Source organism: Prenolepis imparis, unplaced genomic scaffold (assembly GCF_030444845.1).
Source record: "Prenolepis imparis isolate NDT839.2.m4 unplaced genomic scaffold, iyPreImpa1.0 SCAF_10, whole genome shotgun sequence".
In the NCBI taxonomy this organism is placed as follows: domain Eukaryota; kingdom Metazoa; phylum Arthropoda; class Insecta; order Hymenoptera; family Formicidae; genus Prenolepis; species Prenolepis imparis.
The window spans coordinates 3,924,758-3,950,152 of record NW_028141168.1 but is presented as its reverse complement, the minus strand read 5'-3'; the positions used below and the strand labels follow the sequence as shown (position 1 = coordinate 3,950,152).

The 25,395-nt window shown below is 36.7% G+C and overlaps 1 protein-coding gene across 2 annotated transcripts in view; it reads right to left on the bottom strand.

Annotated features, from left to right (window-relative positions):
• Positions 1 to 17,855: 17,855 nt before the first annotated feature.
• LOC145941310 (uncharacterized) overlaps positions 17,856 to 25,395 on the bottom strand; it is a 34,248-nt gene continuing 26,708 nt past the window's right edge. For both annotated transcript variants that reach the window (XM_083047366.1, XM_083047367.1), the window contains exons 3-9: positions 24,260 to 24,478; positions 23,883 to 24,061; positions 23,293 to 23,590; positions 22,741 to 23,181; positions 22,298 to 22,525; positions 21,568 to 21,844; positions 17,856 to 19,093 (exon numbers count right to left, since the gene is read on the bottom strand). In XM_083047366.1, the coding sequence (XP_082903492.1) occupies positions 18,996 to 19,093; positions 21,568 to 21,844; positions 22,298 to 22,525; positions 22,741 to 23,181; positions 23,293 to 23,590; positions 23,883 to 24,061; positions 24,260 to 24,478 (1,740 nt within the window). In that variant the 3' untranslated portion in view covers positions 17,856 to 18,995. The remainder of the gene's footprint in view (positions 19,094 to 21,567; positions 21,845 to 22,297; positions 22,526 to 22,740; positions 23,182 to 23,292; positions 23,591 to 23,882; positions 24,062 to 24,259; positions 24,479 to 25,395) is intronic.

Genomic DNA, 25,395 nt, shown 5'->3' with positions numbered 1-25,395 from the left:
GGAGATATGTTAGAGAAAGACACAACGACTTTACGCTATTGCTCTCTCTTTCTAGTGTCGGCTTCAACCCCTCTCACGGAACGCGCAATCTATTGTATAAGTCTAATGGGTGCTTTCCAGCTACGGAACGCTGGTAAGGGAATCCCAGATTAATTTGAAGGAATATTGTATCCTTAGAAAGGACTCAGGAAGTCGACACAGTAGCAGGCTATTGTTGGCTATCCGTCTCTCTATTCCATATACTCTTATCGATCATTGTCCATTCTTTGATGGAAAACTTGAGATTATGGTCGTCTTAATATACTATAAAGATTTTAATCTTACTATAATATCAATTTACAGAAGACCTGGGGGGTCCCTTTCTTTGCTGGAATGGGATTCTTTTTTCTCTTTTTGCAATAATTATTCTTGTGCCATTGTGATGGGGGACTTTAATGGTTATCATAGGGATTGGGGGTGTGTGCGTTCCAGTGGGGAGGGTATCTCTCTGCTGGAGGCCTCACTGAACGCCTCATTTACGTGCATTAATGATGGAGCCTCGACCTTTTTGACTTGCCCTGGGCAGGCTAGATCGGCGATTGATCTGACATTCATATCTCCTCCCATCTTGAGCCTCTGTGAATGGGCTGTAATGGAAAATTCCTATTTTAGTGATCATTTTTCTATTTCTATACGTTTTAATTATCAACTTAAAAGAAAAAATGTCTTTTCACATAAATTTAAACATACTAAAAAATCGAGTATCACTTTTATGGGAAATTTGACCTCGAGTTTAGTCACTCTTAATGATGCTTTAAGTGGGGTCTCTGATCCTGTGGAAAAATATGCTATTTTTGCAGACCATCTAATTCAACGGATGCCTGCTGGAGGGACGGGTGACTCTGGGGGGAGGAGATTTCGCGCTTCCGGTGGTTGTCACAGATCCTCGAATCCGGCGCCCTGGTAGAATGAGGCTTGTCAGGAGGCGGTGGACTTGAGACGCAGGCTAATGGCGGATTTTAAAAGGGATCCTTCTTATTCGAATTATATATCTTTTAAGAGACATGAGGCGTTAGCTAGACGCGTGTTGAGGTCCGAAAAGAAAAAGGGATGGAGGAGCTTTTGTAATAGTTTGACTCTTAGAACACCTATCTCTGTCTTGTGGGGTATGATAAAGCGTTTTAAGAATCGCCATTTGGGAACGCAGGTTCCCATTCCTACTTCGAATAATGGAGTTTCAGAGAGCATTGGGGAAGCTATTGGCTCCTTTTGTCCTTCTTCGGTGTATCATAGAGCTTATTCGTCTGTGAATGATTTTTCGTCCAATTACGTATGTAAAATGTTTGATTCACCTTTCACTTTGGATGAGATACGATCAGTGATCAAGGGATTTAGAATTCGTTCCTCTTCGGGGATCGATAGGATCGATAATCATATGATTTCTTTGCTTCTGGATGAATATCTGAACACTTTGTTGGGGATTTTCAATGATCTTATTGATGCGGGTTCCTTTCCGGATTCCTGGAGTCACTCCTTGGTGTTTTTGATTCTAAAGGGCTCCACAGGAAAGTTTAGACCTATCTCTCTTACTTCTAGTCTTCTTAAGGTTCTGGAAAAGATGATATCGGTTTGCCTGACTTGGTGGGTGGAGTCTCGGGAGCTGCTGCCCGCTTTTCAATATGGCTTTCGCAGGAGAAGATCATGTCAGGATAACTTGAGCATTCTATCTACAGAGATTTTTACAGGATTCGTGACTCGTCAAGATACGGCGTGCTTTTTCCTGGATATCGAGGGAGCATTTGATAATGTGGTCCCTTCAATTTTAACATCAAAACTGAGTGAAATGAGGCTCCCTCTCAAAGATTTGTTGGTTTATATATCAACTTATAAACTCAACGACACTCCAATTTGTTATAAATGGAGAGTTATCAGATTGCTGTTTCTCACAAGGGCATTCCACAGGGCTCTATCTTGAGCCCTCTTTTATTCAATTTATATTTAACAGGTTGTCGTTCCTCGCTAACTGCAAATTGTCGAGTGCTTCAATTTGCAGATGATATAGTGCTTTACGTGAGAACGTCTAATCTTAATGCTTCATTGAGATCACTTGAAAGATCGGCGAATGGAATAGCGAGCTTTTTGTGTCTGGGGGGGACTATCGGTATCCTCTTCTAAGCCGGCGCTGATGGTCTTCACTAGAGGGAGGGGCGACCCATTGAGGCATTCGATAATCCTTGGGGGCTCTGTTATAACGTCAGTTAACCAATATAAGTTTTTGGGTATCCTCTTTGATCCGGCTTTGAAGGGTCATCTTCATGCGAAGTATTTGACTAATAAATGTAGAAGGCTGGTTAATGTGATAAGGTCGTTGAGTGGGGTTTGGTGGGGTGCAGATCTGCGCACTCTGTTGTGTGTTTTCAAGGCATTGATAAGGGGATCTATGGAATATGGGTCCTTTATTTTTCCCCTTCATAACGCAGGATTGACGGAACTCCTGGAGAGGGTACAGCGAAGAGCATTTAGATGTTGTGTGGGATTGAGACAATCCACCCCAACCAATATCGTCTACTCGGAGACGGGAATTAGTCCGATTAAGTTCCGATTCGAATACCTTGCCTCCAAATTCATTTATAAATTATTTGCGGCGGTTTCCAATACTCTAATAGATAAACTTTATGATCTACATAAAGCTGCAATCAATTCTGGCTCCGGTTTCAATCTATCAAAATATTTTTTACTTTATAGGGTATTTTGCAAGAACAAGAATTATAAGCCAAAAATTGCTGCCTTTTCCGGGATTCCAATATATTTGTTTTCCTTCGACACTACAATATTCAAACCTGTTTCCATAATTACCCCGCGGCATGTGGTCAAAGAGATACACCAGGCTCCCTTTCCACAGCTAGTTTTTCAGAGGTCTCTATTGGATCTCATCGTAAACAGACATCTTATTTTCACGGATCCATCAAAGTATGGTTCCAATACTTCAGTTGGAGCTGCCTATTATTCCCCTACTTTAAAGCTTCAAAGGGGCTATAAGCTAGACAGTAACTTCTCATCGTTTTCCGGGGAATGTATAGCGTTAATTCATGCTGTTGATTGCATTCTTGAAAATAATATCAAAAATGTCTCGGTGTTTACCGACTCCCGCAGTATCATTGAAATGATCACAAATAGTAGACTTGATAGAGATTTTAACTACTTGCTTTTGGTGTTAAAGAACAAATTAAGGTCTGCATTTTTGCAGGACTTGGATATAGTTCTGGTGTGGATTCCGGCCCATGTCGATATTTTGGGTAATGAAACCGCTGACCTATTGGCTAAGGAGGCTACAAGGAGAACTCGGCGTATCTTCCTCCCCACACAGATTTTTATGAAAGAGCAAAAGATAGATATATTAACTCTACATCGGATTATCTTCTCGCACAGGCTGGGCATAAAGGATCGTTGTACTTCATACTTTACGGTTCCTTTTTCTGCTCTAAACCATGGTTTTCTGCGATTGGGTTGGGACGAGCTGAGATTGTACTGACCGGTAGAATAAGGTCTAATCATTATAATTTGAATGGCAGTCTTTTCAGATGTGGAATCGTCAATTCGCCGGGTTGTGAATGTGGGACTGCTTTGCAGGATATAGAACATGTCTTGTGGGACTGCCCCACCGTTGAGGCTGGTCGTGGCGCTCTCCTGAGCTCCCTTCGTCGCGGCCTGGGCTACGGGCCTCCTTATAATATTTTTGCATTACTGAAATTCCCTTCATATAAAATCCTATCACCTTTGGTCGCTTTTCTGCAAAAGAATGATATAATGATCTGATCGGATTGACTGAGGATGGGGATTTGGCTTTGCTTTGCTTGTTGGTGTGAGCATGCATGGGGACGTTGCATTTCCTGTCTCTTAAGCATGAGCATCTGCAAACCATATATAAGGAATGGAAACAGAGAATAGTGAGATGACCACTGATGTTTGCTGACTCTTGCAGAGGAAAATCTGGCAGCATAAGTAGAAATCGCATCTGCTAAGTGCCATCGAAATCGAAGAAGAAGAAGCTACGGAACACAGTGAGACACTGTGTTACACAGTTTTACATAGTGCCGACTTGTAGCTGGAATGCTATTTCATTTCACCACCAGAGTGCAGGGCAGTTACTTTACAATATTTGTCACTACATTTACCGATGATATGTACAATTATGTTTAACAATTTGTAATAATTAAAAATCGCAGTAGATATTTTCGTTGTAAAAATATTTTGTAACAAAAATTTTTTATGAATAAATTAATTTATCAGATATATAGAAGAGACTAAAAAAAACTGATAAAATTATGTAAATTAAATTGTTATAAATTAATAAAATTAAGTTTTTTTCTATAATTATTTAAATTACATAATTATTTTCGTGCAAAGAGCGATTAAAAGAAAGAAACGCGCGTAAGCATCCATTCAATTTAAGAACTTTTAACTATATATCTCCTAACTATATGCTCTATTAATTTTCATTAATTATAAATAAAAGAATTATTTCTTAAATTATATAACATAAGACTATATTCCCAACTTGCTTAAACAATTTTTCAACGATTGCAATATTAATTTTTTTTTAATTATGTCTCCTAACTATATGCTTAATTAATTTTTATTAATTATAAATAAAATAATTATTTTTTGAACTATAAGACTATATACCTAAACTTGCCCAAATAAGTTTTTAATTATTGTAATATTAAAAGTTTGATAATTATGTCTGCTAAAACTATACGTTTAATTAATTTTTATTAATTATAAATAAAATAATTATTTCTTAAACTATGAGACTATTATTACGTTTACGCGAGTGTTACTTCTGTAGTAACTTACTCAAATTATCGTAACCTTACGATAATTTGAGTAAGTTACTACAGAAATAACACTCGCGTAAACGTAGTTATTAGCAGATACTGATAATAATCGTGTATTATTTATTTAAACCCAGAAGAATATTCTTTATAATAGCGCATTAAATAAACATAGAGATTTCTTATTGTAAGGACAAAAAGAATTATACGGTCACTACTTAAACAGGTTATATCGGAAGTGAAGTGACTTAGTAAAAAGGTAAGATACGTAGGTACAACACAAAAAAATAAAAAAAATTACTAGGGTACATAGGTGGCGTCTACGTAACTAATATTGCACCATATAGTATAAATAACTAAACGCGGGATTCAAATCAAAACTGACAAATTAAAATAAATATTGATTAATTCTAATACTCCTCCTTAATCAATATGAATTAAATCACAGAGATCCCTTAGTTTTACAAACTTATCTTTACTTAACCCTTTTGTTAACAAATCAGCCAACATTTCTTCGGTCGGACAATATTCGCATATAATGCGTTTTTTATCAATATGGTCACAAAATGAACTTTTGTGTCAATGTGTTTAGTTCGGTTACTTAGTCTTTCAGTAATTATCATTTTTAAAACGCTTTGATTATCTTCGTAGATCTTCGTGTACGTTTGTCCTTTCCATTTGAAATCAATCAAAATTCGTTGTATCCAAACTGACTCCTTGCACGCTTCTGAAAGTGCTATAAACTCCGCTTCGGTTGACGATAAAGCGACGCAGTCTTGTTGTTTAGAACTCCAACTAATTGCCCCTCCGAGCATAAATATAAAACCTGAATTGGACTTTCTTGATTTGCGGTCTTCAGCCCAGTTTGCATCGGGAAAACCAATTAAATTCTCGTTGTCATTAATACCTCCTAGTTTTAATCGTAACGATGAAGTACCTTTTAAGTATTTAATTAGTTTCTTAACCAGATTCCAGTCGGACGTTGTAGGTTTAGATACTTTTTGTGATAAAATACAAACAGCTGCCGAGATGTCAGGCCGTGTATTTGTTGAAATATATAATAGATGTCCAATTGCTGCACGATACTTCTCATTGTTTGCCATGATATCTTCATTTGGTTCCTTCTGATACGATGGGCTTAATGGTATGTTCGAATCCTTAGCGTTGTTTAATTGAAATTTTGCGGCTACATTTAAAATGTATTTTTGTTGATCAAGTAAAAAATAATCTGCTTGTTTTGTAACTCTGATCCCTAAATAACTTCTTATTTCACCAAGATTCTCAATATCAAAATTTGTACTCAGCATTTTCCTTATGTTGTTGATTACTTCAATTGAACAGCCTGCCACTAATATGTCGTCCACGTATATGAGAACGTACACACTTTCTTTATTCCCATTGTATATATATAAACAATTATCAGATTTACTTTGTGTTAATTTTGCTTTAGTTAAGACGTTGTGTATCGTTTCATTCCAAATGCGCGCGGACTGTTTTAATCCGTAAATGCTCTTTTTCAATAGGCATACCATTTCTTGAGCTCCTTCCTTTGCGAATCCGGGTGGTTGACGCATATAAATTTTCTCTTCCAATACGCCGTTTAAAAATGCGGTCTTCGCATCGAAGTGATAAACTAACATGTTTCGGCTTGCTGCGATAGTTAGCAATATCCCGAATGTTGTCTGTCGGGCTACAGGTGCAAACACTTGATCATAGTCAATACCAAATTTTTGACTAAAACCTTGAGCTACAAGTCTTGCTTTAAATCTTCTTGTTTTTCCACTTGCATCTGATTTTATTTTATACACCCATTTACAGCCGACTAAAGGACCCCGCACTAAACCACGTGAAAATGGGCCCCGGCGAAAATGACTGAATTTGAAATATGTTGTACCTTTTGGGTCACTGAACAAATGTTTCCTCAGGCAAAATGTCAAAAAATGGACAGTTTCGTCGTTTCAACCCTTCAAAAGCCTGAGGTCAGACCAGCAAAGATATCACTTTCGTAGATCAATGCGGTTACCATTATAAGGAAACAATATGAATTTTTAGTGAACAAAATAGTTAAAGAATAATTTGTTTATGACAGTATTGTTTATTGCTTATTTTAAAACAAATAATGCGTTAAAAAAACGCTATCCGTTATGATTTTTCCCACTTTAAATCAGCAATCAGTTCTTGCAAACAATGACATTTTCAAAGTGTTTAAACAATACTGTCATAAACAAATTATTCTTTAACTATTTTGTTCACTAAAAATTCATATTGTTTCCTTATAATGGTAACCGCATTGATCCGAAAGTGATATCTTTGCTGGTCTGACCGCAGGCTTTTGAAGGGTTGAAACGACGAAACTGTCCATTTTTTGACATTTTGCCTGAGGAAACATTTATTCAGTGACCCAAAAGGTACAACATATTTCAAATTCAGCCATTTTCGCCGGGGCCCATTTTCACGTGGTTTAGTGCGGGGTCCTTTTTACCTGTGGATAAAGTGACCAATTTCCATGTCCCGTTAGCTTCTAATGAGCATAGCTCTTCTTGCATAGCGCGGATCCAATTGTTCTTTTCATGACATGAAATTGCTTTTTCGAAGTTCGATGGTTCGCCATTTGTTACAACACTTATTTGTTCAATTAGTCGTTCAGGTGGAACGCTTTTATTTACTCTCTCAGAGCGTCTCAATTGAATAGGTTGATTTGTGATATCTTCTTCAGTTGAATTCGGATCTTCCGTTGCTGAATCTTCATAGTCGATATTTCGGTCATGACTAATATCCTCATTCTTCGAATCATCTTGAACCGGAAATCCGTCGATTTCAATATTTGACTCACCAGCTACAGCATCCTGATGAATAATGTTTTTCTTTGACTCGATTGATGGTTTACCAACAGCGTCTATTTCTTCAATAAATTTTACATCTCTTGAAATGAGAACCTTTCTGGAGCTTGGTATATAAATCCTATATGCCTTTGATTCCATATCGACGCCAAGTAAAATTCCTTTTAATGCTTTAGGATCCAGTTTTCTTCGTTTTTCATCAGGGATTTTGACATAACAGTCTACACCGAAACGTTTTAAATTTGTATAAATTGGCTTTCTATTGTACCAATATTCAAACGGTGTTTTATCCACATTTTTCCAGAGAAGTCGATTTTGTAAGAAATTCGCTGTTGTAACTGCTTCACCCCAGAAGCTGAAATCCATCTTCGCATGTCGAGTAACATGCATCGAGCCATCTCAATTAAGGTCCTATTTTTCCTTTCAGCGACGTCATTCTGTTCTGGAGAAAAAGGTGCTGTACGTTGAGATTTGATACCATTTTCGTTCAAATAATTTATGAACGCGTTGTTTAAATATTCTCCTCCTCTATCTGTACGAAGAGATTTAATATTTTTACCAAATTGATTTTGCATCAATCGATGGAATTCCTTAAATTTCTGAAATACTTCCGATTTCTCTTTAATCAAGTAAATCGTTGTGTATCGTGAGAAATCGTCGATTAATGTTAACAGATAACGTTTACCTGATGCGGTTTTTGTCTGCATAGGTCCACAAACGTCACTATGGATTAAATCCAATACGGCGGACGAACGATTCTGCGACTTCTTTGGAAAGGGCATACGTGTAACCTTGCCTTGAATACATATTTCGCAATTCCTTATATGGGCACATCCAGAGTCGCAACTTGATAGTTTCATTCCAGCTACAAGGTCACTTGACGGAATTTTCTTGACAACGTCAATATCGCGATGCCATTGGTGAATGCATAACTCTTGACGAATTGCAACAGCATTTACTTGATTTGCTATTCGTATCTGGTATAAGTTTCCGACGATGTCGCCCACAGCAATTTGACGTTTGTTATCGTTAGTATGAATTTCACAGGTGCCTCCACGGAATCCCACGTTGAATTCTTTTTCCGTTAATTGTTTTACAGAAATCAAATTTCCTTCAATTGATGGGACGTATAATACATTTTTAATTATTACTCTTGTTGTGTCTCCACTGCCATTTAGAAAGACGACAGCCACTTTGCCCTTGCCGGATGCCTTGACTTCTTGTCCATTTGCCACCGACACCTTTTCGCTATGTGTGCCATCAAATTCAATAAAGTTTTCATATTTGCAGCAGACATGACAGGTTGCCCCGGAATCCAAAATCCATCCATTGGCTCTGCCAACCAAGAATAACGACTCATCGGAGGCATCATTGTTCTTAACTATATTAGCTTTAGACGAAGGATTTGATTTACTTTGATTACCTGTTAAGCCTTTCTTCGCCTTCCAGTTTGCATACTGTTGACATTTATCTCGATGATGTCCTTTACGCTTACAAAAATAGCATGTTGTAGATTTCTTGGCTGCACCATCATTTGTAAATTTCATTATTTGTGACTCGCCTTGACCATTATTTCTGTCCTTACGTCGCCGGTACTCTTCAATAATTTTAGAACGCACAAAAGATGATGACAGTTCGACTTCTGGTCGTGCTTCGAGAGCTGTAATTAAACTGTCATAACTACTCGGTAATGAACCAAGAAGCGTTGCACTTATAATGAATTCCGGGTTAAGCTCGTCCCCAAGAGCCAACAACTGCTGGAACAACTCGTTCATGCGATTTACGTGGGCTTCCATATCGCTGTTCTCGTCGGCACGTTGTCGCATTATGGTACGGAGAACTCTAACCTTACTACCAGGCGTGTACGTTCGTGAAATTCTCTCAACGCAATCCATGCGTCCTTTGCACATTTACTCGTTCTAATGTGCTGTAAGATGCTTGATGAGCGTTTCTTATTAATGTGACACGATGTATACGCGCTCGCGAACAGGCTGCGCGCGCAGCGGCAACTTCGCCGCTCATTGGTCGTTCGTACAGGCGCGCTGGGGATTGGCCAGCGACGCTTGCGCGCGGCCGGAAAGGTGGCAGGAGTTCCAGCCACCTCAGTCTTCATCCACGACTCTTGCCGGGAACACGCTTCCAAATAAAGTACCTGTTCAGTCTAACTGATGTAAGTTATTTTCGGCGAATACCCTCAGAGAACCGATTCCACGCCTATCCCTTTTGCCATTCCTGTCCTAACCACGTTTCAACCACGTGTCTCACAGTGCTGAATTTGATCATCTTCGATCATTAATGATATTGTGGCCAATGCTTTCTCATCCGCTTTTGTCCAGTCTGGAGTGACAGGTGTGAGAAATTGGCGGGTATGCTCAGGTTTGCTACGAGTGATATGAAAGTGTGAGCGATACATGTGAAGTGTAGTGTGTGTATTTGTCGTCTTGGAGACGGTGTTTGTTTGGTTTTGAATCTAGCTGTCCGGCCACACGATCAAGTTTAGTTCAATAAATATTATTTAAACTCCTTAAGACTGAGTTATTTAATAATTCGCGTTGTCGCTTACAAAAATCAGAAGTGGGATAGAACGTGAGAAAATAAATTAATTTTGAAAGACGATCGGCAGACGAACGAAAACTGAATCGCAATGGATCCGAAGAAGTTTTCAGTAGCTCAACTTAAGGCCGAAATACGAAGGCGAGGTTTGTCAATTTCCGGAAACAAGGTAGACCTCATTGCTCGTTTGGATAGCAACGATCCAAGTGGTAAATGGATAGATTGTATCGTCTGTACTGAAGACTCAAGGACTACCTCAGGTAAGGATTTGTCGGACGAGGAGGTAACAGTAACTGCAGACGAAGAAGATGATTACGGTGAGGAAGAAAGAACGATGATAGAGTGTTCGAGAGAAGATAGAAATTGTTCAGAAAATAGTAACCGCTTAAATAATGAAGAATTAGCGCATCAATATCGTGATATGCAACTTGAGTTTGAGCGTCGGGAAAACGAACTTTTAAGAAGAGAGTTGGAAATTGCTAGACGTGAGAACGAGCAGCTGAGACGAACCACACCGCTAGTAGCCGAGGTGACAGCGACACGTAAAATAGAAAACATCTCTGCCATGCTGGAATTGGTAGGATTTTTCGACGGAAGCACAGGGACATTTAAAAAATGGGAGCAACAAATTCGCCAGTTGTGTGCAACCTATCATCTTGACGACGACCGTGCAAAACTGCTCGTTAGTAACAAATTAAAAGGTAAGGCAAAGAGTTGGTTTCAGGCGGAGAATACGATCGCCATGAGTCTCGATGAAATAATGGACGGCTTCCGTAAAATGTATGATCATCGTCCGTTGCGAGTTGCTCTGAGGAAGAAGTTCGAGACGCGAGAGTGGAAACCATCTGAAAATTTCGCAGATTATTTTCATGATAAAATAATTTTAGCGAAAGACGTTCCTATCGACGAAGAAGAAATGATCGATTATTTGATCGATGGCATTCCGAGCGACCATCTACAAGATTTAGCAAGAAGGAAAGAATTTCAGAGGAAGGAAGATATGTTACGAGCTTTTGAGAAGGTGTCGTTGCGAATGTCGGTAAAAAATAATATTAAGCGAGATTTTCGATCGACAGGTAAACACGACGCAAAATCAGCTGATTCACAAAAGGATTTTGAGAAGAAAGAAGAGAAGCAGACTAAAAACGATGAAGGAAAATCCAAAAATCTTCGATGTTATAACTGCAATAAACCGGGACATATTGCTGCTGACTGCCGACAACCTAAGCGCGAGAAGGGCTCGTGTTTTAAGTGCAGCGAGATGGGCCACATATTTAAGGATTGTCCAACGAGGACTACGCCATCATCGGAGGTTGCAGTTGTCAACGAGGAGGAGGAGAATCAAGTTTGCTCCGTCTCAGGATTTGCTGAGGAGGAAGAAACGTTTTTTAGAGATGTCGATTACGAGATAAGTCGTTCCGGTATAAATCATAAGATTCGATTGAATACATTAATGGATACGGGTAGTAAAGTCAGTTTTATTAAAGAAAGTTTTGCGTTTAATAAAGCAGTAGAATCGTTTAATTTGCACCCGGGAAATTATCATGGAATTAATAAGTCGCTGTTACAGATAATCGGTTATATACATTAAATATTACTATCGATAATGAAACAAAGAATAATATGTCAATATTAGTCGTTCCGGATACGACTATGGTAAGTTCGGTAGTATTGGGTCGTGACGTTTTGAAGAAATTTGATTTGAGTCTGGGAAAACCGGAAGTTCAAGCGATAGATGAACTTTTAAATGTAGAAATCGACAATCCGCGCGATACAATATTAGATTCTTTATATATTAATCCTGAAGTACCACGTGAAATACAGTTTAATTTGCGAGAACTATTTAAGTCGGAATACATTGAGCCCGAAAGACCTAACGATCCGAAAGTGGATATGGAATTAAAATTAAGTCTTACGAACGAAAATCCATTCCATTTTAATCCGCGTCGAGTCTCATTTTCGGAAAAAGAAAAGTTGAGGAAAATATTAGACGATCTTCTAGAGAGAAAAATAATTCAGCTTAGTAAGTCCGAATTTGTTTCTCCTATAATTTTGGTTAAGAAAGAAAATGGAGAGCTTCGACTTTGTGTCGATTATCGTGTGTTAAATAAAGTCCTACGTCGCGATAATTATCCTCTTCCGGTAATAGAAGACCAAATCTATGTGTTAAGAGATAAAAAATATTTTAGTATCTTTGACTTGAAAGACGGATTTTTTCATATTCGAGTTGCTGACGAATCGATAAAGTATACTGCATTTACGACGCCGTACGGAATTTTTGAATATCGACAAATGCCTTTCGGACTCAAGGTAGGACCGTCAAGATTTCAAAGATTTGTAAACGAAGCGTTAGCAGAATTAATTAGGACGGGAGATATTGTCGTATATATGGACGATGTATTGGTCGCAACCACTACTTTAGAGCATCATTTTAAGGTCCTAAAGCAATTCTTTAAGTGTTTAGTAAGTAATCTGTTGGAGCTCCGAATCGATAAATGTAAATTTTTATGTTCAGAGATTGAATTCTTAGGTTATCGTATCTCTGAGAACGGAGTACAGCCGAATAAGTCAGGAATTGAAACAGTTGAGAGATATCCAGTTCCACAAAACTTAAAAAGCTTGCAATGTTTCCTCGGCATGGCTTCGTATTTCCAAAAATTCATTGAGGGTTTCTCTGTAATTGCAAAGCCACTTCATGAATTGCTTCGTAAAAATGTGAAATTCAAGTTCGGGGAAGAACAATTAAAGGCATTTCGAATACTTAAACAAAAGCTGCAGGAGGCACCTGTACTTAGTATATACAGCCCTCATGATGAAACGGAGCTCCACACAGATGCTAGTTCGCATGGTTTTGATGCCGCCCTTATGCAAAAGAAAGAGGACATAAAATTTCATCCAGTCTCGTATTTTTCAAAAAGGTCAACTGATACTGAAAGCCGTTATCATAGTTTCGAATTAGAAACGCTCGCCGTTGTTTATGCATTATGTCGATTTCGCATCTATTTACATGGAATTAAATTTAAAATCGTTACAGATTGCGCGTCTTTAAAAATGACTTTAGATAAGAAAGACATGTGTCCACGAATTGAAAGGTGGGCAGTCGAGCTTATGCAATATGATTACGTTCTAGAGCATAGAGCCGGTTCAAAAATGCAACATGTAGATGCTTTAAGCCGAGCGACTAACATCTTGGTAATTGAGGATAACCTTCTTAAATTAGAGCTAGCATTAAGTCAAAACCGTGATTTGAAAATTTGAGGATTACGCGGAAAGCTTGAGAAATCTCAAGATAAACAGTACGAGATGCGAAATGGACTCGTGTATAGAAAGAAGGATGGCGAATTAAGATTTTACGTGCCAGAAAAAATGGAAGGTCATGTATTGCAAAAATATCACGATGAAATGGGACATTTTGGTTCAGGAAAAACATGTGGTACAATCGATAAAACTTATTGGTTTCCGCAAATGCGTGTTAAGATTAAAAATCATATTAGAAATTGTTTGAAATGTATTGCTTTTTCTCCATCTACAGGCAGATCTGAAGGTTTTTTACACTGTATTCCTAAAGGCAATATACCATTTCAGATATTTCATATCGACCACATAGGACCTTTAGATAGAAAACATTTAATCAAACAACATATTTTAGTAGTTGTAGATGCGTTCACGAAATATACAAAATTATACGCTACTAAGACTACAACTTCAAAGGAATCCATCGAATGTTTAAAACAGCATTTCATGAATTATAATCATATATGATAGTGAGCGATAGAGAAATTAGCTTTATTTCAAGTGAATTCGAAGAATTTCTTAAAGAAAATAATATTCGACATGTATTAATAGCTACAGGATCTCCGAAAGCGAATGGGCAAGTAGAGCGTATTAACCGTGTGTTAGGTCCGCTTATTGCCAAAATAGTAGATAATAAAATCGGAAAATATTGGTATAAAGTATTAGCAGAAGCAGAGTTCGCGATCAACAATACTATAAACAAATCCACAGGAGAAATGCCAAGTCGTTTATTGTTTGGAGTAAATCAGCGAGGCCCGAACATTGACGGAGTTAAGGAGCATTTCGAAGAAAAAGATACATCTGAAACTCGAGATCTTGAAGCAATACGAGAAAAGGCCACCCGAAATATTTTCAAAAGTCAGGAGTATAATCAACGTTATTTTGATAAGAGTAGAAAAGAACCGCGCAAGTACAAAGAGGGCGATTACGTAGGAATTCGAAATTTTGATAATACTCTAGGAGCGCCAAAGAAACTCATTCCCGAATTTAAAGGACCATACGAAATATTCAAAGTCCTTCGGAACGATATATAGTTGCGGAAGATATATAGTTAAAGACGTGGAAAATTCCCAAACATCGCGTCGCCCATACGAAGGAACATGGGAAGCATGTAATATTAGACCTTGGCATGATGAAATTGTTTAGTTGATAAGCAGAGTTTAATTGTATTCGTTCGCTATATTCTTAGAATTGTGTTTGTATTACTGTGTCCGAGGCCGGACAAATTGTCAGGAAAGGCCGAATTGTGAGAAATTGGCGGGTATGCTCAGGTTTGCTACGAGTGATATGAAGGTGAGAGCGATACATGTGAAGTGTAGTGTGTGTATTTGTCTTGGAGACGGTGTTTGTTTGGTTTTGAATTTAGCTGTCCGGCCACACGATCAAGTTTAGTTCAATAAATATTATTTAAACTTCTTAAGACTGAGTTATTTAGTAATTCGCGTTGTCGCTTACACAGGTGTTGGTCTTCCCTCAGTAATTGTATGCCAAATACCTTTTTCTTTTAGCAGCATCTCCAGACAAAAACGCCAATTAAAATAATTAGTAGCATTAAGCCGCGGGATGACATATTTGGTTGTAATATCCAACGACGTGGCCATTCTTACTTATATCACACTGTTCGACAAGAGAGAGAATTTAATAAAAAAATTCACGAGATGTGCTCTTAATTGTAATCTAGGCCCATAACCTATTAGTAGATACTGATAATAATCGTGTATTATTTATTTAAACCCAGAAGAATATTCTTTATAATAGCGCATTAAATAAACATAGAGATTTCTTATTGTAAGGACAAAAAAGAATTATACGGTCACTACTTAAACAGTTACGCTGGGTCCACAATAGGTGATTTAAGTCCTAAGCCTTAAGAAATTGACCAATCACAGTCGAGTTTTCTCCTCATACTTGACTGCGATTGATCAATTTCTTAAGGCTTAGAGCTTAAATCACCTATTGTGGACCCAGCGTTATATCGGAAGTGAAGTGACTTAGTAAAAAGGTAAGATACGTAGGTACAACACAAAAAATAAAAAAAATTACTAGGGTAGATAGGTGGCGTCTACGTAACTAATATTGCACCTTATAGTATAAATAACTAAACGCGGGATTCAAATCAAAACTGACAAATCAAAATAAATATTGATTAATTCTAATAGTAGTATATATTCCTAAACTTGCTCAAATAAATTTTCAACAATTGCATTAAAATTTTTTTAATTATATCTGCTAACTATACGCTCAATTAATTATAAATAAAATAATTATTTCTTAAACTATATGAGACTATATTCCTAAACTTGCCCAAACAATTTTTAACGATTGCATAATAAATAAAAATAAGAAATATTAAATTTGTCTGCTAAGTATACAGAGATCACCTACGGATACCAATCCATAGAAAATAAAATAATTATAACAAATGTAAAAATGTTGGTAGCCATGGAGCGACGACACAGTCGTACATAGCATTTTAGCTGTGTACGCTTGTGTCGACTTGTGTCGTAGTTGGAAAGCACTGAGTCGTATACTGTGTTACACAGTGTCGCCTGTGTACATAGCTGGAAAGCACCCCAATTTTGACACGCTTCTTTCTCACTCTATTGTACAGAAGTAGAGACCCTCTAATAAGAGTCTGGCCGCAACTGGGATTTATGCATAAAATCCGCCATTTATGCATAAAATCACACGAGAGAGAAAGCAATATAAGCTTAAATTCAACCAATCGAATTTCTTATCCATATGCGTTATGCGTTATGCAAAAGCCTGTGCTCTAGCCTTAAGAGTGACGTGTAAACGTACTCATTGACAAAATCGTTTTGCATGCTAACGTTCGTATGTGAGTCTGAACCTTATCCTGACGATGAAGAAGAATGAAAAATATCACAATTCTGGTATGCGATTATCATACCTCACGATTGACTGCACCAATCTTATTCAAACTAGTTGCACAATCGAACGCTTGTATCAACATTATATAAAAGTGCAATTAGATTTTTTTATTACGGCTTTAGTTCTTGAGGTATTTTAGTTAGTCGAAATTTTATTAGATATAAAACTCCGGATGAAGCTTGGTAGCGCCGTGGCTCTTCCTGTATATAGACAAAAGTCCTTGTCCTGTTGCAGGGTCGGATTAACCTAATATGCGGCCCTAGGCAGATGGTGGGGGCCTATGTAGGATTTTTTGAAAATTAATTGAACATTTGAGCACTAAAAAAGGAACTGTAATTAATATAATACAAATAATAACTAATAGTGAAATGCATCATTAACCATTTACGAATTTATTCATAAAATATAATTTTTTTGGTTATAAAAAAAATTTTCTTCATTGGTTGGTGGGGGCCTTTTCGTGGTGGGGGCCCATAGGCAGTGCCTAGTTTGCCTATGCGTTAATCCGGCCCTGTCCTGTTGACAAGCCAAAAAGAAATTTTTATGTACTTGGCATCGCTTGATAGTGCTATCCATTGTGTGATAATTGATTCATGAGGAGAGGAAAAGAGTGTCGCAAAATATTTAACATATAACACAAGATAAAAAGTGCCTTCGAAATGTTTTATTTTTTGAATATTGAATTAATTATTATAAACGGTTGATTGTTGACTTTTTGTCTTTATTTACTTTTTTGTCTTTATACTTTAATTATACTCTGTTATATGACTCTGTTATATGACTTAGGGCCTGAGCAGAATGGCTAACTTATAAGATTTGAGACAAAAGACAGTATTGTGCGTTACTATATATAAGACAAAAACTTAAGGGCATAAAACATTGTCTTAAAGTTGTAAGTCAGCCATTCTGCTCAGGCCCTTACATATTATTGCGCGTTTTTTAATTTGAAGATGATAAGCCGATAATTAATTTAAATCTGTGAAAAATCCAAAACGTGATGATGATATTCAAATCCATACGTATTAAAAAGATAATTATTATATTAAATTAATAAGCAATAATTCTTTATCTTTTTAAATACAGCAAAAATCAAGCGTCGAGCAATGTTTGTCAACTGCGAAATATCTAATGTATTATTTAATATACATATATTAAGTGGTATATTCTGTAAGAAAATTTTCGCTCTATAAGCTCTGTAGCTCTGTAGCTCTTTAGCTCTTTCTTTTTTTCGCTCGTCGCTCTTTCTTTTTTGCTCTATAGTGTTACATAGCTTATAGAGATACAGCGTTATAGAGCATTTTTACAGAATAGACCCATAAATAAATATATATTTAAAATGTAATAAATGTATTATATTTTTAAAATATATTTTTTGTTTCTTATGTTGCGATATATTTAATCTTTTATTATTTTAAAATGTAAGAGATTTGTATATATGTCTAGATGTTCTATAAGGTATTAATTGAGTCAATATCGTACCACTTTTATTACTTGTCACATGAAAAAGGAAAAACATAGTACATAAAGAACATAATTCAATAAAACATTCAAAGCTTAAAATTAATTTGTCGATAAACGCAATGTACAGAAATCTATTTTCGAAGGCAATTAACCAAACTAAAAAATACATAATATACGGTGTTCAGTTTTTACGTAAAAAAATCGGTTTTTATTTTTCTCTACCGTTTGGAAGGATGAGATGAGGATAAGAAAAAAATAAACAAAAATTAATAACGAAATATAAAGTCGAGATTATTGTACAGAAAAACATGCCTAATAATTAATCATTCTGTAAAATAAAACTTTGCTTGTTTGCAGCGTTTTCATAAGAAGATTATTTATAAGAGAATCACAGATTACTAAACTATCTTCCTACTTTTTCTCTCTCTATGAAAGAATGTAACAATATAATCAATCAAATCAATTTGGAAACTATTATTTATTGTCTGATCAATAGCTCGCAAGTTGGTAAAATATATCTCAATATATAACAGTTATATATTTTTATAAATGTGGTTTTCTATCTTGTATTCTTAGCCGATAGAGAAGAGAGTAAATATTCTGAAATCACAATTACGCGTTGTCGTGTTGAAATCAAATATTATTCCTCGATTATATAATCATCAACTATATTATTTTATTAATATTTATCTGTCGCGCGATGAAAATGTAAAAATATTATCAATTTCGCATAATATTTTATTTTTTCATATAACAAATATAGTATAACTCAAGATATTTCGACTATTATCGAAAGCTTCGGAGAATCTAGGATAACTTGGACAAAAAATTATTTGAACCTTATAACCTTACAATAATGTACTTTAGATCATGAAATTTTTTTTTAATACAAATTTTTTTAATACGAATTTTTTTTAATACAAATGATCGCAGCATTATCGAGAATATATATATGCAACTATTTTTCTTGTGTTTGTTTTATTTCTTAATTAAGAGCGTAATGCAATTGTTTGATCAAAGTGTGCGTTGATGACGCGCTTTTAGAACTCTTTTCTTCTTAATATCTTATCTTACAAGACGGACTTGAAACCTCATTCTCCGTCCGATACACGCACCAAAGTGCAGTCGCAGGCTTCATCCTTTAACACGCACAGTCGCAGGCGCAACGACGCACGCGTTTCTCCCGACGATGAAGGAAGACGTCATCTGAGACGGAGCGCACAGAACGTGGTTGCACATCTGTAAATAATTGAATATTTATTTATTATCAATTCTGAAGTTTATTTGCTATAATACAGGGTGTTTCAAGAGGAGATATTTTGGAAGATTGTAGTATAGATTATTCTGAGTAAAAAAATTCATATAAACATGTGTCCCAATTCTCAATAGATGTGGAAATACAACTATTTGAAATTAGCGCGTACACTCCGATGCGCATGCGCAGTTTTTAAAACAAATTATATTTAGAGGGTTAGAGGGGATCTTTGGAATTAAAAATCTCGAATTGAGATTGTTCCGTAATAAAGTCTTGGCGGTGTACCAAGCAAAATGTGTGCCCCGTGCACAATTAGTTAATTCCAACGAAAAATTAATTTTCGTTGGAATCGACGCACCGACATCCGCGTACGGCTCGAATAGCCTATCTATTACCGATTTATATAGATTATATTTTGATTTGTGGAAATGGATGAAAGACGATGTACAAAGAAACCGTGAATATAAGAGACGAATTGATCGTTCATATAATAAATGTTTTCATAAAAAAGACAAGATGGCCTCAAAAGAACAACACATACTATTACCTCAAGAGTTGCAAAGTGCATTAAGGTTAGGTTAGGTGATGGAATTTTCAAATGTTTATTGTAAACTGTGAATTATTTGTCAATTATTTTTAATTATTTGTGTTGTTTATCATTCAAACAGCTAATAAATACAAACAATAAATCATTTATCGTTCTTTAATACCTCTCATAATATATATATACTACGCAAAACAATTAGGGGAGCGCTTTAAAATAAGCAAAATTTGATGATTTTTAAGAAGCCATATCTCGGCTTAGAGAGGTCGTAGAACAATGTTTCTGGGCGCATTTTAACGGGTGAAGCCTCAACTTTAAAGTCGGTAATATAGCATTATTCGTCTCATCAAACTGTTTTTTGTGTGAGGCTTAAAATCAGATGGCAAAAAAACTCTGAAAATTTCTTGAATTTGTAGTTGTCCATGGAAAAAGCAGGGATGGAACCATAAATGCCATCACATTGGCTTTGAAGTAGGAACCCTCCCCTTTAAAATGCCGCAAGAAACATTGCTCTATCATGTCTAGGAGCCGAGTTATCGCATTTCAAAGTTACCCCTGCATTTTGCAAGATTTTTAGCAATACCGCCGGCATTCGCGTTATTCAATGTGCACCACGGGGAGGTTGCTCGGTTGGATTTTGCACATCATGTGTATGGTGTTTGTGTACGTCAATGTTAAGTGTGTGCGTGATGCGTGTGGGTGTGTGTGTGTCAGCAGAGATAAGGACCCCATGGTTCGTCACTTCCGCGGTAGTTAACGACTCCAAACCCTCTGCTGTGTGTGTGGGGGGGGGGGGTGTATGGGGGTGTGCATGGTATAATTATCTTTATACCATGGGGGTGTGTATGTGGGAATGTGTGTGGAGTCGTTAACTACTGCGAGAGTGACGAACCGTGGGATCTTTATCTCTGCTGACACACACACACCCACACACCCACACATACCCACACACACACACCCACACGCATCACGCACACACTTAACATTGACATACACATACACCATACACATGATGTGCAAAATCCAACCGAGCAACCTCCCCGTGGTGCACATTGGATAACGCGAATGCCGGCGGTATTGCTAAAAATCTTGCAAAATGCAGGGGTAACTTTGAAATGCAATAACTCGGCTCCTAGACATGATAGAGCAATGTTTCTTGCGGCATTTTAAAGGGCAGGGTTCCTACTTTAAAGCCAATGTGGTGGCATTTATGGTTCCATCCCTGCTTTTTCTATGGATAACTACAAAGTCAAGAAATTTTCAGAGTTTTTTTGCCATCTGATTTTAAGCCTCACACGAAAAAGAGTTCGATGTGAGACGAATAATGCTATATTACCCACTTTAAAGTTGAGGCTTCACCCGTTAAAATGCGCCCAGAAACATTGTTCTACGATCTCTCTAAGCCGAGATATGGCTTCTTAAAAATCATCAAATTTTGCTAGTTTTAAAGCGCTCCCCTAATTGTTTTTCGTAGTGTGTATATATATATATATATATATATATATATATATATATATATGATATAGGCTGAGTTTCGATATTCACTGCCAGTACTGAAAATCTATAGTATACGTGACGTAAACTATAGATTTACAGTACTGGCAGTGAATATCGAAACTCAGTCTTTGTAAACTTTTTCAACCAGCTGTATCGCATCTGCATTCATTGAGTATTGGACACATGTTTATATCAACTTTTTTATTCAGAATAATCGAGATACTTTCTAAAATATTTACTATTCCTCCTGAAGCATCTTGTATATACCTATACATTCGTTTAGTTTCCTTCCTCTCTCTTTAATACATATTTTACATCGCGTTTTAATATTGTAATCATAATAAATGGATTTTTGTCATTATTAATGGATTAAAGATAGCAATATAAAAATCTAAATCCAAATAAATTTTTACTTACAATGCGGGCGGGCACTGTCCTCCTCCTGCATTGGTTGCTGTTGTTGTTGTTGTGGTTGTTGCGGTTGCTGTTGTTGTTCCTGCTGCTGCTGATGCTGCTGCTGCTCCTGCTGAATCATCATGTGTACCTCGTGGTGCTGCTCTTGTTGCCGTTGCTCGGATTGTTGGTCCGTGGACTGGCCATCAGTCACCTCAGCACGTGCTTCTACCGGTATCTCCAAGGACTCGACTGGTCTTAACGCGAATCTCGAAGCCGGAAAAGCACGACCTTCTACGACCTATGATTCCAGAAATTATTCACTCTTAATTGATTTATTTCTGTTAATTTCTTATTAAAAAGTGTCTGGTCGCACAAGATTATTCATTGTTTCGATAAAAAAGTCTGTTATAATTTTAAATATATAATAGTCAAATAGTTCTCATAAATATTATTATCTATATGAATTATGTAAAATTTATTATCCTTATATACATTTTAGAGATTATTTAAAATACATAATTTTATTTTATTTTTTATTTAAATAATATATTTAAAAAATAATAAAATATTATTAAATAAATATACTCTGAAGATTGTGACGAATTTTTTAAATAAAAAATATAATATATCTAAATTAATAAAATTCATATATATAGAATTGTATTAAATATGTCAAAGAATCCGCTATTATATGCAGTTAACTGAGAATTAAAAATTTAAATACTTATATAATGGGCCGTTGTTTATTTACTTGGTGGATTATATTGCGAATTTCCACAGGAACGGGGAAGTTTCTTTCGATTTCGTCGCCCTCGTCCTCCGGGCCTGGGAAAGGTTTCGCTTCCTGTTGCTCGTCGCCACCGTCCGAGCGTTGGCGACCTTCAATATTTCCATGCTCGATCAAATTTCTCACTTCCACCGGAAGTGGGAACGGTCCTAATGGTATTGGTCTCGCGTTTTCCGGAAACGGCTTGAGTTCCTGTTAGCGTTACAAGCTATGTTTACATACATAATAAATATGTTTGTTTGTCACACACATTTTTCCAGAAAATTTACTGTAAAGATCATATATCAAAATTCTTACATAACTTTATCGTGAAGATACATTACGTAAGACATATGTGAAATTATACTTTGTACGTTCTTTCGAAACATTATTTTACGATTTAACGTAAAACAAACGAGCAAACTTACCTCGCGACGAGCTCCGTCTGGCACCTGGACCGGGAACGGTCTGGCTTCACCAGTGATGTGCTGGATGATATTCTTGATCTCCAACGGTACCTGTTGAATTATTCTTCTGATCTCGATGGGAATGCCCTGGAAAGGTGAACGTGGTTTCTCAGGCGCGACCTGAGGCGGGGCGGGTGGTCTCTGTTCGATCTGCGGGATCATCACGGGCGATTGATGTATCCTGTGATCTTGGACCTGCGCCTCGGCTTGCGGAGGAGGCGGGGGCATCATAATCGGACCCTGCTGCTCCTGGTTGTAAGTATTGGGAATTTGCTCGGCCTGCTGCTGATACATCACCGAGATCTGTGGTTCCTGACGAGACTCCGGAGCGATTGGTCGCATTCCTCTTAGTGGATCCATCGGGAAGTGACGCAGTTCGATAGGGATCTGACGCATGTCGATCTACATCATCAGAATAAAACAATTAATCATTGCGTCAAATGAATTATTAACAGGTGAGTTCTATCTATGGCGCCAAATTTATTTGCATTGCTTTTGACGGACAAGACCCACCTGTGGTCCCATCAGATTGTTCTGAGGTCCCATCACGGGCGTCTGCGGGCCCATTCGAGGCGGTCTCATTTCCATAGTCAGTTGGGGAAGATTACGGAGCTCAGGTGGAAGTACACCCGGCGGGATGTGATTCAATCCTCGTGGGTCGCTGAGTGGCAATTGCTGCATATCGGGAACTTGATACTGGGTGTGTATCTGATACTGATGATAGCCCGGATTCGGTTCCTGGGACTGGAGGGGAATTTGCACGGTGCCTAGAGGCACGATGATTGGAGTGAGCATTTCCTGCTCCTGTGGTCTACAATAAAACAATAATATAAAGACATATCACTGTGCTCTATTATTTACATTTTGTAACTCATATACAAATATTTAATTCTTCGTTTCTGTTGCTGGTTTATTAATTTTTCTTTTATTATTCGATAATCGTGAAAATCCTTTTTTGCAATGTAAAACGTTATTCCATCCAGCTGCCAATTTTGCGACGAATTATATTGTTTCGGCATTTTATTATTAATTAGATCATGACTTAATGTCATTCATTCATTTAATACACTAGTTCATGTATTCTTCTCTGCTCTGTTACTTACTCTTGATTTGGACTGCCTGATTCACAAAGGATGGCAACCCGTTCGCCGCTCAGTCTTTGGAAACGCTGTGGATCGGTACTGTTATCTAAACCGTTGTCACTGGTTCCGTCCATCACCTCATCGGCCCGTCGTCTTTCAACCACGCATGAAACTCTGCTGCGAGCTTGTTGAATTAGAGTCTGAAAAATCACAATCGCAATTCAAAGAAGGCTCGAATGTTAGTATATCTTTGCAAAACTGGGTGCTATAGAAAATCTCAATAAAACTATAATGTACAATTTTTATTATATAATAATTATTATTAATAATATATTTGTGGCACACATGTGTGAAAAAATGGGACTACATTTGTGTAAGATAATTGTTGATATATTTACGCCTGCAATGTCGTCGAGGTCCAACTGAAGAGGAAGCTTAATGTGTACGGGAGGGAATTCATCATCATCGTAATCGTCATCGTCATCGCTGTTGTCGCTGTCAGATTTCGAACTGTTCTCTCCCTCTCCTTGGACTTTCAGATCCTTAGTATCCGGATCAACTTCCTTCTTCGTTGGTACAGCGAGACTTTGCAGAGAATCCTTCGATTCGACGGATTCCTACAAAAAAGTCATCTTTGAAACCTGAAGTTTTAAATAAACAATAATTTTTTGAAAAAGAGAGTACAAGTTTTATTTATTTGAATACATCGTTGCACATCTCTCTTTGCTATTAAAAAAACTAACTTCAAAGAGGATCACCTAAATATATTATTTTATATTCAATTAAATTATATTCATAAATTAAATTTTCTTTCTTTTTTTTTTGCATTTAGATCGACAACATATGTTCAGATACGATACATATAGTATAATGCCAATAATTACATCTAATTACAAAAGACAATCGTACACATATGTCACAGATGTTGAAAAAGTTATTTATATCGACAATATATTAATGTTCTTCACTTCTTTCATAACTCTAATACAGTCAAACCTCGCTAATTCGAAAACCTCTACAAATCGAAACAATGTTCGTTTCCTTTGAAAAAACTTCCGTAAGTCGAAAAAAAATACGAAATTAACTCGAAATTTTTTGAGCGGCGTGTGACCTCTGTAATGTGAATTTTTGAAAACGAAACCTCTATAATTTAAATCTTCAGAAACAAAACCTCTGTAATTCGAATTTTCAAAGACAAAGCCTCTGTTTTTTTTTTTAAACAAATTGTTAATGTCTTGCATATTAAATGTTTGTTTGAACTTATCTGACATTATATACACTATTATGTACACTGTAAAAAATATCCTTGAATTTAATGTACTTTTAATATACATTTGCGATCATTTTCATAGATTAATTTTATGTTATAGCTAAATAAACAAAATAGCTAAATCTCAATAATTCGAACTTTATTCTTATATACCTCGATAATTCGAAAAACTTTATAAGTCAAAACCTCTACAATTCGAAGAATTTTTCTCTTCCCATCAATTTCGAATTAGCGAAGTTCGACTGTATTAGTTCATCTATGAAA